Source organism: Astatotilapia calliptera, chromosome 4 (genome assembly GCF_900246225.1).
Source record: "Astatotilapia calliptera chromosome 4, fAstCal1.2, whole genome shotgun sequence".
NCBI classification, from domain to species: Eukaryota; Metazoa; Chordata; class Actinopteri; order Cichliformes; family Cichlidae; genus Astatotilapia; species Astatotilapia calliptera.
This window is the reverse complement of record NC_039305.1, coordinates 16,253,046-16,268,145: the sequence shown is the minus strand read 5'-3', so window position 1 is coordinate 16,268,145 and position 15,100 is coordinate 16,253,046. Positions and strand designations below refer to the sequence as shown.

Below are 15,100 nucleotides of genomic sequence, written 5' to 3'. Positions count from 1 at the left end.
ACTTATAAAACACACAGCTATAATTAATGTTTATTTTCAAAATGTGTACACACATGTAACGATCAAATCAATGAATACATTTTGCTTACATTTTAACAGGTTTTCACATATTTACTAAGAATATATGAGCTTGTTGGCTGTGTCAACTTTATACCAAAGTTTTCAGCAGCACAAAGGTGGCCCAGTGGCTAAATCACTGCGATGACTTTTGCTGAACCTGTTCAAAGCAGGTTAAATGGCACATTTTCATCTTTAAATGCAATACAGATTCTCTGCTGGTGGAATACCTTACATATGTGCACGTTATTAAGCCGTATCTTAGTAACATCACAAATGAAGCTCAGCTGTAAAGCATCATCTCTGATTAGAATTGGATGACACTCATAGGGATCATTTTGTGTGCAAGAGTCGTCGTGTGATGTGTGAAATGCTCATTTTTTAATGTGAGTGTACATAGAACCTGAAGCAGAAATGCCAGTTTAACAGAGAAACTTGATAACCACCTCCATTATCGCCGACTCTGGTTTTAGGTTTTGTCAAGGCAGCTAAGGAAGAGACAGCCTGACTGTGTTGGTCTTCCTTCATTGTATACCCCTCTGCCATAAAGCTTTTAGGTGAGGAAAGTGTTTTACAAAGAGGTATTAGCAAACAAATATTATATATTTGGACGATCTGTAGACACAGCCTGTCCAAAATTTGTGCAAAATAAAACTCTGCAGAAACACTCTGCTGGACAACAAAAAACATGTATCACCACTTCATAGCGAGACCATTGGTCATTTTTTCCACAGTGTGGTATTGTGTGTGTAACAGCTCTTTGGCTCTTTCATCTCCTACACTGTTGAGCCAGGACTGGTACAATTCAGCTACGCGAGCGTCATCTTCTGGCAACAGGGGGCGCTCTGCTTTGTAGAGATCCTCAACTTTCTGGAGCAACTCCTTTTGGTTTTGGCCAGTCGAGGGCTTCACCTGCCCGCCGCCATTCAGGCATCCTGAACAAGAGGTAAAGACAAACATAGATAAACATTAAATAACAAACGGCAAGCTGATGTGACTATTGTGGAGTTTGTTTGTTGGTTATTCCCCTGACGATGTAATGCATGCATGTTGTACTATTCACTTCACAGATGTGACTAAATGCTGCATCTTATAATTTCATGTCCATTTGTATGTAGCAATGCCATTTTTAAAACATTCGGACCAGCTTATCGCTTAGCGTGGCTAATTTGCATGTAAAAATGATAGTGCTGAGGTAACAATTCAGTCCCTTATGTGGGTAACCTCCTATTCTAATAGGTCAAAAGTTCAATGGCTCACATGAAAAAAAAAAAAAAAAAAAAAAAAAGGTATCTGGAAAGTTGAACATCTGCATTTTTCACCTCACCTGATGGGCAGGCCATAACTTCAACAAAGTGGTAAGGCGATTTTCCCCTCTTGAGTTTTTGCACCAGGTTCTGAATGTTGCGGAAGCCGTAGGCTGAGGCAAAGCACAGCAGGACAACGCCATCTTTCTCTAGACTTACCTCCTGGAAGTCTTTATTCCTGTGGCAAAGAGTGATTGTGTCGGGTTCTTGCATCATATAAATCAACAGAAACTGAACATTCCCCTGACATGGTGGAGTGGCATAATCAGTCTCATGAGTAGTGTTACTTTGAGATGATCTAGCTACTGTGAATGTGCATCACGAGCACAGAATGTGTCCTCATTTATATTTGGTTTCGAGCTTGGCTGTTCCAGGACACATCACACCACCGTGAAGCGCTTCTGCTGCTTTAAGAAGAGGCGACATGCTCACCTGAGGGTCTTGTAGGTAAGATTCTTCACCTCCTCTCCGAAAAGGTGCTTGGCAGCATGTGTAAAAACGTGATGCAGGTAACCTCCTGATCCACTCCCAGCATGACTCAGGAACTCATCTCCACAGAAACTGCTGAACCTGTGATAAAAAAATAAATGAACAGGGAATGAGTCTAGCTATGCAGGTGGAATTGTATAATTACTTTATGTGAGTGAATTATCAAATTTTTAAAAAAAAAAAGCAAAATGAAAAAGAACGTACATTGTATCTGGGGCAGCAGACTCCAGATCATTAAGGGACACATTTTCCTCCTCCAGCATTTTCAGAACCTCCCCTTTAATAGATAGGAAAAATAAGACCGACGATAATGCGAGTCCATACGCACAAAGACCACTATAGGAGTAATCACTGTACCAGACGTGATGACACAATCCACTTCACGGGTCTCAGCGTTGGGCATGTAGAAGTCTGACCGTGAAGCCTCAAGTTTCTTGTCAAAGCAAGGCATTACTGCCACATGGTAGATCTGCTGTGGACTCAGCTTCTAAAAATACATGGAACACACATTTCAGCAGCCTCTCTTTTTGAGACTTTTGAACTGTGTATATTTACACCACTCCTCAACAAATACAAAGCTCACCTGTCGTTCAGCAAAATAGCTTTTGACCAAAGATCCCATCATCTGCTGGGGGGAGCGAGTGGTACTAATAAATGGAAGAATATACTCCCCGTGAGTCTTCTCTGCATAACAGATCCACCCTGAACCAAAGAGAGACACTTGCCTAAGACAGTCCAGGCTGGGTTGAAGAATAAAGTTGGTCAGACTAATTATTGACTTTCAAGCTTGTTAGAATTGTACAAACTCTGTGTACCCATTATCTACTCTATTTCAGTTTCATTTTGCACATTTCAATAAATCACTCCATCTATTTCCACCATTTTTCTAGCAAAATATAAAGAAATGAAGGGTGGCCCAAGACTTCTACACAGTATTATGTCAGTTATGTGGCCCATCACTGTTAACTAACCCAACTGCATACTGGATTACTAGATATTATTTGACACTGGAGGACTGACTTCTGTTAATTTAACCTTTGATCAAATCAATAAATATACCAAGTACCTAATAAAATTTTAAACATTCTTTCTTTGTGAGAGTGGAACATTTATTTATTTATTTATTTTTTTACACAAGGACAGTAAACGATGAAAGACAAACAAGGATGACGTGAAAAAGGCAGGACCCTCCAACATCACTAATTTTACTTTGTGCTCCTGAGTGTTTCTGGTGGAATACCTGGACAGGCTGACGTTAGCATGGGCAGGGCCTTACTATCCTGTTCCTTCCTTTGGAAACGCTCCACAAACTCTCTCTGACTTTCCAGCAGACTAAAGGTCCGACTGAAGCTGGTATCAAACACATGATGAACTCCTGCAACAACAGTAACAACAACAATTTTCAGAGGTGACTATGTCAACCTAAATAAGCCCATTGTTTGAATGCATATTTACACTCACCAAGGTCTTTGAAGAACGAGGTAAGCCTCCTGCCTGCCTCACTACTGCTCAGGTTATAATGTGCTGCCAGGGAGGCTCTGGCCTGTGGTGACACTGACACCACCACAATCTTTTGCTCTGTCTCATTGGCCTGAAGTTGAAATGATTCACAGGTGAAAATGATGCCAGGCTAAATTATTAGTCTCATGTAAGTAGCATTCAGACGACGTAACTCTACCTTGTTCCTACGGAGCACTTTGAAGAGCTCTTCATGGCTTTGCTGTGTGATGAGGACACTCTCAGCTGAGGTGATACAGCCACTGCAGGCCAAACAGTCGTTCAGTGTGATCTTTGCTTTCTCCAACTTCTGCTTCCCACCATCCTAAAAACACATTTGATGAACTCAAAATATGGGGCGGTGCAATACCTGAAATTCAACAACTCAAACTCAAGCCTTTAAACCCACCTTGTTGACTTGTACATAACTGCCATCATCTTCTATCTGTATTTTGGCCACAGATTTACCTTGTTTCTTCTCTACTTTGACAGGCTTAACACACTCCTGCAGAAAAAAGTCAACAAGAAAAAATAAATTAGCAATTTTTTAAATGCTAAATCCACATACAATGTTCTTTTAATTCTTTTATTGTTCTCAATTTTGGGGTTTGCCACGGTGGATCATCTTCCACCACCTGGCCCTAGTATCCCCTCCTGTCACACCAACTCTCTGCATGTCCTTTTTCACTACATCCATGAATCTCACTAAGGTCTACCTCTTCTCCCCATTCCTGCTTTCTCTGGTTCCACAAAGACACAGTGCAACACCTTCAGACCTTCTCTATCAACACTCTCAAAGCAAACATTGCTCCTTCTCGGAGCAACATACTGAAACACATACTGCTGCTCACTGATTGGTCACCTTCACCTTAGGTCTTCTTAACCTAACTTCCACACCTTTTTTCTCATATCTTCATGGTGTGGCTCATCAGCTTAATCTGGTTAAAAGGTTCACTAGGCATTTCATTCCTCCATAGGTATGTCATCTCGATCAACCGCCTTTCCATTCATGTACAATAGAAAACAATTTATGACAACGCCCAGAGGCACCAAAGAAAACTAAAACAACACAGGAAAAAGTATATGATAGGACATAAAACACAAAACCATTGCTAGCGAGCGCGATAAGCTCTTTTTAAAAGACTTGTTTCCAGCAGTTCGTCATACTTGCGTCATGATCGCTATAACTAGCAGTAAGCTAACTGCGCAACATCCGTCTCGTCACTTTAAAGTTCACGGATTTTACAAACTGAGACAAAATTACTCCAATTTATAAATATCGTAATATGGCGAACTTTGTTCGAAAACTACTCTATGTCAACTCACAACAGATAAGAACAGTTACGGTTAGATATGCTAGCGACTTGGGTAGGTTTTCTTCAATTAGTATTATTTTTTTATACATACACGTGAAGCTAATCACTCGTTAGCGATGTCCCACAAAAGTACATATGATATTATAAGATGTTACACGAGTGTTACAAAACCTGCCTGAGAAGGAGTTATAAAATCATCGAGGTCTGTCAGCTGCAGCACACCGCTGAAATGAGAAGCCATATTTACTGCCGTAAAGTTTACTCGTATGTCGCGAATAGCAGGGAGAAACACAGACACAAACCTTAGAAATGTCAACTGTATACCTATGTCAATAAATACATAAATTATATTGTTTTACGAAGCCAAAACACTGATACCCACAATTATCTTTTTTCTACGAATGTTTTCTTTAAAGCGTAAAACCACTTGACCCTTAAATGACCCCCCCACTGCAAGGTCATTTAAGGGTAAAAGATCACCAGTACATTTGCCAAAGTCTTATTTTTGTACTGCTTAGTGTTGCCACTCATGACTCATAAAGGTCTCTGTGTAAATATGAAATGACTGTAACATAAGGCAACGAAGCATTGAAACAGGCGATGTGAAGCAGGGACAAGAGTTTGTTCCTTCTCCATTTAAATCAATACAAATGTAAGTTCATAAAATTAGACCTCTTGAAGAAGTCTCCCTTGCATTAAGTGCAATGCCATGGGCCATTATCAAGGTTCGATGTGAGCAACTACAGCCAGCATGAACCTAGACTACACACTTGTTACATGGATGTGGAAATTTATTTCTGCCACAGTAAAAAAAAAAAAAAAGTAAGGCAGAGCTGGGTCGAAATCTTGAGTTATTATCTCAAACTTTCAAGTTACATATTTCCACTTACTAAGTATCTTAAAATTTCGAGTTATTTATGAAATTTCAAATTTTTCAATATATCTAAAGTTTGTCTTACAAATAGCAAAAAACAGTTTTCTTCAGCAGTGGGAGCAGTGCTGAAAATTTTTGTTTCCTGTCCATATGTTATGTATCATACATTTTCAAGATACTCAGTAAACTGACATTCTAACATAATAATCTGAAATTTTGAGAGGATGATTTAAAATGTCGATTTAGCTCTGGCATTAAAGAAGAAGAAGAAGAAGAAGATAAGTATTACAACTTAGAAGTGATTTAAAGTTACCTTTCACTCAGCAGTTAGCTCTAACCATACCAGGAAAAATACCAACTGGAGCATAACAGAAACCGTTGTTTTCCTCACTCCTTTAAGTTTAACTCATTTGGGATTAACTCGTTTAAGAGTGTGGGTGCAAAGGAGCACTCCTCACATGTATTATTGCCACCGGTTTGTGGGATTTCCCAGTGGTTTGTAAAGACATACATGTATACAGCGAGCGCCATTTATAGTTTGTTTTCTTCTAGAAATGTCTCTATATATTATTTACCCGTCACACGTCATTTCAACTGCGCATATATGAAGGAAAAATAGAAATAGAAATATTGTATATTCTTTCCTAATAAATCTTATATTAAATGTACTGAGCTGAATGAGAGCTGCCTGTATTATGTGTATGTAAACATGCATTTTCAACATAATGAATTTTCGCCTTTCTGTCCGCGAGAAGACATACGCACGCGCTCTTTGTTGTTATGACTACGGGGTCGTAAATCCGCCATGTTTTCCTCCCTTTTGCAGCGTTGCGACAGAGACGGAGGATTGAAACGACATGAGTGTGGAAAATAATCATACGGCAGAAAGTGAGCGGGAGCAAACGAAGAACGGCAATGAGACGATCACCATTCAAACCACGCTGGGAGACGAAGGTGAGTCCTCATAGCAGCTAAAGCAGATCTGAACTGTTTATTGATTATTGTGTTTGGGCCCAACTTCCTTCATCTTCAAATGTTGCTAACTGCCGTTAGCAAGATTAGCTTGTTTGCGACCTCGCCTCAGCGTTGTCCACGTTAGAAGTCCAGCCAGTATTTGGGAAAACTTTACAGCAGACAGGTGATGGCTTACTGCAAAAACAGGTGAGGTTGCCGCACATTGTAAGGGCTTGTTTCTGTGCTTTTTAGATGAAGATGTACACAAGTGCGGACGCTGTCAGTCCGAGTTTTCCACATTGGAGGCTTTCATCCAGCACAAGTTACACCACTGCAAACGTGTGGAGGCACGGGACGCCAGCAGCCTCGATGGCAGCCCAGAGGTATAAGATGTGATGTGTGTTTTCGGGGAACACTCTAAAATCGGAGGGTTTTTACTGAGTCACATCAGGTTGAATGCTGTAAAATTTTCACAGGTTGCTGCGGTCAATGGAATTTCTTCTTCAGAGGCGAAAACGGCTGAAGGAGCATCTTCAGCAGAGGCAGTGAAGACTACCGACGGTGAGTCAAGCAGCAAAATCTATTCCCCTGTTAGCCGTTTAGCTAATGCAATGATAGACCTCATAATACAAATTTTAAAAATGGATCCTTTGTAAATATAAATAAACAGAATTTAATGATTTTCAAACCTCTTAAACCCATATTTTACGAAAAAGCATTAATGATGCCTTTCCAGATGCCCAAGCTTGTAATTACATAAATATTAGTGCACACTCATAACATCAGAGATGCAGGCTTTTGACCTTAGCGCAGACGACAATCCCATGTCTCTCTGTCTTTAATCCAGAGGACACTGCATCCATCTTTTCCAAAAAGAATTTCAGATTTTGACTTTATTTGACCGCAGATCTGTTTTTCACTTTGCCTCAAATCCATTTTAAATGAGCTTTGGCCCCGAGAAGCCGTGATACAGTAATTTTGATGAGATAATCGTGCCTGGTATCAGTTTAAACATTTAATGTTTTTTTTTGTGTTCTATTGTGAATAAATTAAGGGTTTATGAGATTTAGAAATGGATTCTGTTTATATTTACAGTTTACACAATGACCCATCTTTTTGAATTTGGCTTGTATTTACCTGCATTTCCCACATTGTATTTTTCTCAATGTGTGTTTAATCCCAGCATTAATCTAAATCCTAAGAGGCTGAGATGAGACAATGTTCAGTATGTTAGTGACAAGTCTCTTCAGCTCAAGTTAACATTGTTTTAAGCTTTTTATTAGATTTCAGATTGAATTATTACTTTGGCTTTTTTTTCTTTTTCCTCCTCACAGATGTAAGCGACACTCAGTTAGGTCGAGGGCGCAGGAAGAAAACTGCTTCCCTTAAAGTGTCTGACCAGTCAGATGAAACAGAAGGAGTCGTATCTGACAGTGGTGACAGTGACAAGCTCATGTATAAAGTCAACACAGAGGGACGTTACATTTGCCACCTTTGTAAAAAAACATTTAAAACTGTGAGTTTGCATTTATTTTAATTGGAAAATGTAAACACAATGGTTATTAGGAGTTTATGTTGCTAATTTGGCCTGTGTGATTTATTCATTTTTTCTTCTTCTCAGACCAATATCTTGAGAACGCACATGAAAACTCACAGTGACCAGAAAAACTTCTCATGTGACCTATGTGGGACGTCGTTTCGAACAAAAGGTTCCCTGATTCGTCACAACCGTCGCCACACCGGTACGACGAGAAAACCGACGTCACACGAGACCTATTTATTTAATCCGACGTCATCTCGAGAAAATGACCTAACTACATTTTAAATGACATCTTTTCTCTTGCAGATGAGCGGCCGTATCGATGTACCCTGTGTGGCCAGGCCTTCAGAGAATCCGGTGCTCTCACCAGACACCTCAAAGCTCTCACACCATGCACAGAAAAGATCCGCTTTGTTCAGTACAAGGAAATCCTGGTCAGCAAGGATGGAGTGCAGAAAGGTTGGATTTAGCTCCTGTCTTTGTGTATTTGTTCTTAAGAAACTAGCTAAAAACTAACAAGTCGTCTTTATGGATGTATAGTCAGTTTAATTTATAGTGTATTATGCCTCAGTTTGAAGATTTGCTGATTCTTTGCGATTTGTTCAGGAATCGACGCTGATCAAGCTGCAGTGGCTGCCCAGCAAGAGGTTGTAGTTGTGGAGGAGCAGCAGCCGGTGGAGCAGGAAATGGTGGAGGCTGAGACTGCTGTGGTCAGTGTGGTAGAGTCTGGTTCCCAAGAGGTTCTCCATCAGGTCCACTTTACAATGGAGGTTGATGGAACTACACAGGAGCAACAGGTTAGGATGAAGATTCAAACACTATTTTTAAACTCTTGCTAAAATGCACACATAAGACATACTGAATCCTCTCCTTTAAAGTTATTTGGTGCATTTTTGCACGAGATTCTTTTGAGGCAGTTTAAAGTAGAGTTACACAGAATTTTTTTTATGATTGCCAGCATTCATAATTTCTGGAACTTTTCTTTGATGTAGTTTTCTATTTGTTCAAATGTAACATTTCTCACAGTGCTCCAGCTTACTACAGAGAGCTTTCCTGTAAAAATGAAATCAGTTTATCCCACTTATATCTAACATGCTTTTCAATATCTGCACCCCTCTGTAATTACACTGCAGATACACTAGTTGGCAGTGGTGGTACTATTGAGGTTTTGCAGATGTGTGACTGGTAACCATGTGACATTAACTGGGATGTAACAAGCAAGGTGAAAATGTAGGATTAAGTGAATAAGGCCTGAGTCACACAGGTCAGTGACCATCTGGCAACCGCAGGTCATGAGGGGAAAAATAAGTTCACTGACCGGTTGCATGTGGTGGCTGCAGCTTGATGACAATTGCTGGGAAAATCATTGCTAAAGCCCCAGTCACACAAGCCTAGAGACCAGTCAGTGACACTGGTTTTCTCATAGCGACTCATCTCTCCCTGGGGAAAACATTGTGTATTCCTCGATCAGTTGGCAGAAACCTCTTTGTGATTATTTGGTTGCTAGCATATCGCTGCCATCGCCTTTAGTTTGCATGTAAGAGACAGACTTGTCTACAAAATGCTCACCAGCTACTCTCCGGGCTGCAGTGACTGGTGAGAGGCAACAGTCAGCTGCAGGATAGTCTAATGAAATTAGCACAGATTGTGTTATGACTCATGCTCTCTAGTTTAAAGCCTGTCATTCTTTCCTTGTCTGTGCTGTCGGTCTCTCTCATGTCAGGTGGTGGTGGAGCAGTCTCAGGCAGAAGCTCTGGCGGCTGCTGCAGCAGCAGGTGACAATCTCATCTGTCAGGCCATCATCAACTCTGGCATTGCACTGGGGACAGAGGAGACTGTAGTTGAAGAGACAGAGACCCCACATGCAACTGAGGAGATAAATAAAGTTGTTTCGGAGCACCCTGAAGCCGACGGAGGCGTCATTGAGATCCAAGTTAAAGAGGAGTTTGTGGAGATGGAGGAGGTAAGTACTGGGAGTGTGAATTGACACAGCATATACATTCACCAGACCAGGAAATGGTACGCTTCGTTATTTTGTTAAAAGTCAAGGTTTTTCATCACGAGACACTGTTGTATTTTCTTTCTGGTGCATTTTAAGTTTTCTGTGGTTTTTGTTTTGTAGGAAACGGGTGACAGTGGTGATCGGACATCATCAAAACTGCACACTTGTCCACACTGTAACCGCTCCTTCAAGGGATTGAATTATTTCCGCTTTCATGTTAAGGGCCATTTAGGTAAGTCTCTACCCAGCACTGCGACTTCATCAATTAATGGTTGTATGGAGGCTGTGTCAGAGTAAACTGGTATGAAACCACTTGACTACAGGAATCACATTCTTCATGGGCGTGTGGATGTTAAACAGCAAGGACTGAAGGTTGCTGACTCTAGCACTGCTAACGTTAGCTAAAAATACGACTTCATTATTAAAGATTGTTTGTCACTTTCCAGTGGCTCTTAAATATATGCTGAATATTCTTGCTACATTTAACCACACCCATTATACTGGTGCCAGGATTTTGTTTAAAAAAATATAGATAAATAAGTAATTTATTTATGTTTTAATTATTAGGCCTTTATTTTCACAGGGCAGTAGAGTAGATGGGGAAAGTGAGGAGAGCAAAATGTTGCGAATGACTTGGAGTCCACTCTGTCATTCACACGTCTTTTGGTTGCTTGCTCAACTTTGTTAGCTATACTTTCGTAATTTTATTTAACCTGTAATTTTTTTTTATTAGGGTTAATGAGATTTTTTAGTCACCAGAGACCTCCCTCGTCCTTGTCATGTTTTTTTGTTTGTTTGTTTGTTTGTTTTTTTTGTTTTGAAATTAACTCTCATCGTGTGACTCGGTCTTACCAACTTCCAACATAGTTGTTCCTGTTGCCAAATACAGAGAAATACAGAAAGTCGCCGCTGATTTCTCTATCGTTATTTACACTCTACAAAGTCATGCCAAGTGTGCTGGATTCAGTCTTTTGTTGTCTCAGTTCTGACCTTCTTGCTTTATAGGTGCCACTTGTGGTAAAAGATGTTTTGTTCTTGTGTTTCCCTTCCTCTTTATGCAGGTTATAAGCCCTTCAAGTGTACACTGTGCCATAAAGAGTTTCTAACTGGTTACCTGCTGAAGAAACACATGGAAGTCCATGTCAACGAGAGGAGATACAAGTGCGGCGAGTGTGGCAAGCTCTACAAAACCATCGGCCATGTACGGGAACACATGAGGGCACACTCAGATGACAGACCTTACCACTGTACCAGATGCAACAAGGCATACAAAACCAAGGTAATTCATTAAAAAAAATTCTTGAACTAATGGCATGGGGGATTTCACTCCAGTCTAACAGATTTTCTTCTCTTTCTCAGAATGCCTTGCAAGTGCACCAGCGGACTCATGGTGATGTAAGACCGTATGTGTGTCAGTTTTGCTCGAGGGGCTTCAGAGAGAAAGGCTCTCTGGTACGACACATCCGCCATCACACCGGCGAGAAGCCTTTCAAGTGCCCAAAGTGTGCACGGGGCTTTGCTGAGCACGGGACTCTCAATCGGCACATGCGCGCTAAAGGTCAGGACGACACACAAAGCCTAACTGACTTATGTACTGGCAGCACAGATGCAAACAGCCCAGTTAACACAACCTGTATTTATACCAGGCGGCTGCCATAAGGATGACGCCTGTGAGCAGCAGGTTGTTTTAACAGAAGGACAGACAACACTGGACAGTCCCGATGCAACAGCCATCATCTCAGACGATCCTAACGCTGTGTTGGTGGAGTTCTCCTCAGTGGTGGCAGACACACAAGAGTATATAATCAAGGTTAGCACTACAGGTTAACAGAAAACATAGTCTTTGCATAACAGTTATTAGATGGGCAGAAAAAAACAAAGCTGTTAAACAGTTGCTGTGAGGGGGGGTTCAAAGTTTGGAGCATGTTGCCAAATCTGTCCAGAGTTCAGTCACAGCAGGTGCTATTCTCTCTTTTAGATCAGCGACTAAAGTGCAAGCTGAAGTGTGTAATTTCACTCTTCAAGTTGTACTAAATGATTATATCTGCAGCGAACTGATTGGGTCGCTGATTACAGCCAAACAATTTCCTTTGCCAAGTTTAGGGCCTAGATTACGAGATTTCCGAACCACAGCAAAATGTTGTATGTGATATTTCATTAGTTTTAAAGAGAAGTGTTACTGCAGAATGACTGGAATGGGGTTGAAATACTTGAAGAGCAATTTTGTATTCAGTGGAAAGTCAGAACTAAGGCAGTTTGTAAAGGTCTGAATTTCAAAAGGAAAACTCCTTTTATCTTTTTAAACAAAAAATCAAAAGTTTTTTTTAAACCAAATTAGTACTTTGAGCATTTTCCATTCATACCAGAGAAATTTAGTTTGAAAACCAGCAAAAACAAATATGGCTTTTGTTGAGCACTGTTTGAAGCATTTTTTTTTTCTGTACAAGCTGCCTTAAGGCTGTGAAGCATTTGTAAGAATTCATGAACGCATATATTTGGCCTATGATTTTGTGGACTTGGGGACCTCCTGTTCTTGTGTCCATATGTGGGAAGATTGAAATAGGGAGAGCAGGAACTGGAAGTACATAATAAAATGTGCAACAGATATGACTTTGTCAGGAATTGTAATGTAGGTGGATTTCAAAGCAGCCAGTAGATTAAAAGCAACTGTGTGCACTCTAAATCAGGGCCAATTAGACTTGTACTCTGGAGAAGGACGTTGTGTGGTCCTGTTAGATACCTTAAGTCCATTTGCAGTCCACTCAAAGGATTTGTTTGCATGCATCCACAGTGTCTAAATAAACACAAAAATCCTGATTATTAATTTGCTTTGTTGTTTTCCATCATTCAGACACAAACGGAGGAGGAAGTGCAGCAAGAAGTGACGGTCATTGAAGACAGCCAAAATGAGGTTGGTTCACAAGGATTATATGAACGTGTGTTGGAGCATTTTGCAGAATATGTGAATCTCATTATTTGCTAAAATTCAAGTTGAACCCATATAGTGTTTTAAAAAAACAAAATGAAACAAAAAAGCCATCAAACTCTGTCCCTCCCAGATGGGAAACCACATCGTGAAGGTGGTGCAGAGACTCGTCAGCCAATCGCAGAGTGCGGGTGGCGCAAGCAGCCACCAGATCATTGTGCGAAATGTGGCCGAGAACGAGGAAGGCCTGTCCATCTCTGACTGCGGCGATACCATCACCATCGCCACGCCCGAGAGCCTCACCGAGCAGGTGGCCATGACGCTGGCCTCCGCCATCAGTGATGGCAGACTGCTGGCCAGGGCAGGTACAGCGGAGGGAACTGTTACTATGGTTACCACGGAGGAAACATTGGAAGAAGGAGTACAAGTGGTGCAGCAGCAAGAGGAATATGTCATCACCTCCCCAGACGAGGTGGAGTTTCAAACAGTCGTTGTATGATCGAAGCGGATGCTAACTACAGACTGTTGTGGCTTTGATTATGACTTTGTAGCCAGTAACTGTACAGTTTATTTGCACTTCAAGTGAAAAAAACCCAAACTAAGGCCAAAGTGTTTTTGATTCATGCGGTACACAAGTGTGCCACAGGACTACTGCTTCATCACACAGCTCATTTTTGTTGGTCGATCTACTAACATTATTCTCTTCATTAAATGTTTTGTCTAATTTGGGAACTTTTGGATCTTAAAATGATAGGCATGCACAAATGCATGTTTGTTTTTTGATGAAATAAATGAAACATGCCATTTGTCGTTGCCTAGTTTTTGGCAGTTTTTGTACGGCAAATAAAAATAGCTGTTTTTTACATAAAATGACATCATTTAATTTCAGTTTTTCCTTCCTTCATGTCTCGGTCAGGTGTGAAAAACACTGTGGCTGTTCTGAGCTGGTCAGTCACAATGAATCTCTAAGTTTGATAGATGTAAAAATATCAGATTAGCTAGAGTTTGCATCAAATAAATGCTATTTTCTTACATAGTTCAGTTTTTTTGGGGGGGTTTTTCCAGTCATGTTTTCTCTGAGTGGAAAAACTCCTGATGCTTCTACTTTGTGTCTTTGCTGCTTGACTAAAATAATGTGTTGTTGGTCATTTTACTTTATGGTCTTAAATTAGTTCTTATTTCTTTGTTGTAGAAGTGTATATGTGGCTGTAGAGCAGGGGTCGGCAACCCTAGGCACGCGCGGCACGCGTGCCACGGCTGGCACGCGAAGGGTTAACCGACGGTGATATTCCGTTTTTATGGGCCGATGATTTATTTTATTTATTTTGTAACGGTATAAACAATGAAAGATGGTGGATTGGCCAGATGCTGGCCGGTGTATAAAAATAACTCAGTAGTTTGGTGGTGGCTATGGCGGAGCTTCCTCAGATTCAGTAACATTAGCAAGTGGTGGAGGCCAGCAGGTGGATGAGGGAAAGGGGAGGCAAGAGGAGAGCCCCGAGGCGGCCGCCGGTCCGAGTGTGAACTGAACTTCAGGTAAGAAGTTATGACCTGTAGTCTATCTGGGTCAGATATAAACCAAGTTTAAGTGGAGTTTATTTTCGTTATGCTGACTTTTTACAGTCAGTTACAACAACTGGTACTGCAGCTGGGTGGGTGCTATGATGTTACTGATAGTGAACTTTATTTTATTCATAAGGTTAGTAGAGTTGCCAATCGTCCTGTAAAAAGACGGAATGTCCCGTATTCAGAGAAAATATTACGCGTTTGGTATTGAGGTGAAAAGGAACACAGTTTGTCCCGTGACTGACTCTTCTCTCATCCTCTCCCCTCCCTCTCCTGTTGCTTCTTCAATCATGAAACTGATCAATGATCAGCTGATCGGCTTTTCTCTCTTGTTTGTTTATCGCCTGCCTTGCGCCAGAAAGAGGAAACCAGCGGATGTCGCGCTAAACAACAGCAGCACGTTTAAGCTTGATCAGCTGTTGTTAGAATTGATTTAATATTAATTTCCAGTATCAGCTGATGTTTGCTGGAGCCACAGCTGTAAAAGCTGCTGGTCATGATGTCTGTTTGGATATATGTTGAGAGGGAAACATGAAGATGAAACCAGGAGATGTCCTTACTGAATCATCAGA

General features: G+C 40.9%; 2 protein-coding genes across 4 annotated transcripts; one reads left to right on the top strand and one right to left on the bottom strand.

Annotated features, from left to right (window-relative positions):
* Window positions 1–18: 18 nt before the first annotated feature.
* Window positions 19–4,959, bottom strand: narfl (nuclear prelamin A recognition factor-like). 3 transcript variants are annotated; one of them, XM_026165103.1, is made up of 11 exons: window positions 4,842–4,959; window positions 3,760–3,855; window positions 3,532–3,675; window positions 3,315–3,444; window positions 3,094–3,228; window positions 2,437–2,555; window positions 2,211–2,340; window positions 2,058–2,130; window positions 1,797–1,934; window positions 1,385–1,542; window positions 19–992 (listed from the first exon to the last, which is right to left on the bottom strand). In XM_026165103.1, exons 1-11 carry the CDS (start codon window positions 4,905–4,907, stop codon window positions 751–753), a joined length of 1,431 nt encoding a protein of 476 aa, XP_026020888.1. In that variant the 5' UTR covers window positions 4,908–4,959; the 3' UTR covers window positions 19–750. The 3 variants fall into 3 exon arrangements, with proteins under 3 accessions (XP_026020888.1, XP_026020887.1, XP_026020886.1); XM_026165102.1 differs by lacking the exon at window positions 4,842–4,959 and adding an exon at window positions 4,518–4,692; XM_026165101.1 differs by lacking the exon at window positions 4,842–4,959 and adding an exon at window positions 4,248–4,293.
* Window positions 4,273–13,771, top strand: e4f1 (E4F transcription factor 1). The gene is made up of 15 exons (XM_026165086.1): window positions 4,273–4,327; window positions 6,367–6,494; window positions 6,747–6,877; window positions 6,971–7,055; window positions 7,829–8,010; window positions 8,116–8,236; window positions 8,341–8,493; window positions 8,641–8,831; window positions 9,758–9,997; window positions 10,157–10,268; window positions 11,098–11,315; window positions 11,396–11,594; window positions 11,683–11,846; window positions 12,888–12,947; window positions 13,096–13,771. The coding sequence occupies exons 2-15, from the start codon at window positions 6,398–6,400 to the stop codon at window positions 13,459–13,461; spliced, it is 2,319 nt and encodes a 772-aa protein (XP_026020871.1). The 5' UTR covers window positions 4,273–4,327; window positions 6,367–6,397; the 3' UTR covers window positions 13,462–13,771.
* Window positions 13,772–15,100: the final 1,329 nt, after the last annotated feature.

What these genes read in the sequence shown, in the direction of transcription:
- e4f1 (XM_026165086.1), top strand. Translation starts at nt 6,398, where the DNA reads ATGAGTGTGGAAAATAATCATACGGCAGAAAGTGAGCGGGAGCAAACG. An exon ending in TCATGTTAAGGGCCATTTAG is followed by an intron (nt 10,269 to 11,097) that starts GTAAGTCTCTAC and finishes CTCTTTATGCAG; the next exon opens with GTTATAAGCCCTTCAAGTGT. An exon ending in CACAAGAGTATATAATCAAG is followed by an intron (nt 11,847 to 12,887) that starts GTTAGCACTACA and finishes TCCATCATTCAG; the next exon opens with ACACAAACGGAGGAGGAAGT.
- narfl (XM_026165103.1), bottom strand. Translation starts at nt 4,907, where the DNA reads ATGGCTTCTCATTTCAGCGGTGTGCTGCAGCTGACAGACCTCGATGAT. An exon ending in AAGTGCTCCGTAGGAACAAG is followed by an intron (nt 3,445 to 3,531) that starts GTAGAGTTACGT and finishes TTTCAACTTCAG; the next exon opens with GCCAATGAGACAGAGCAAAA. An exon ending in AGTTATGGCCTGCCCATCAG is followed by an intron (nt 993 to 1,384) that starts GTGAGGTGAAAA and finishes CCTCTTGTTCAG; the next exon opens with GATGCCTGAATGGCGGCGGG.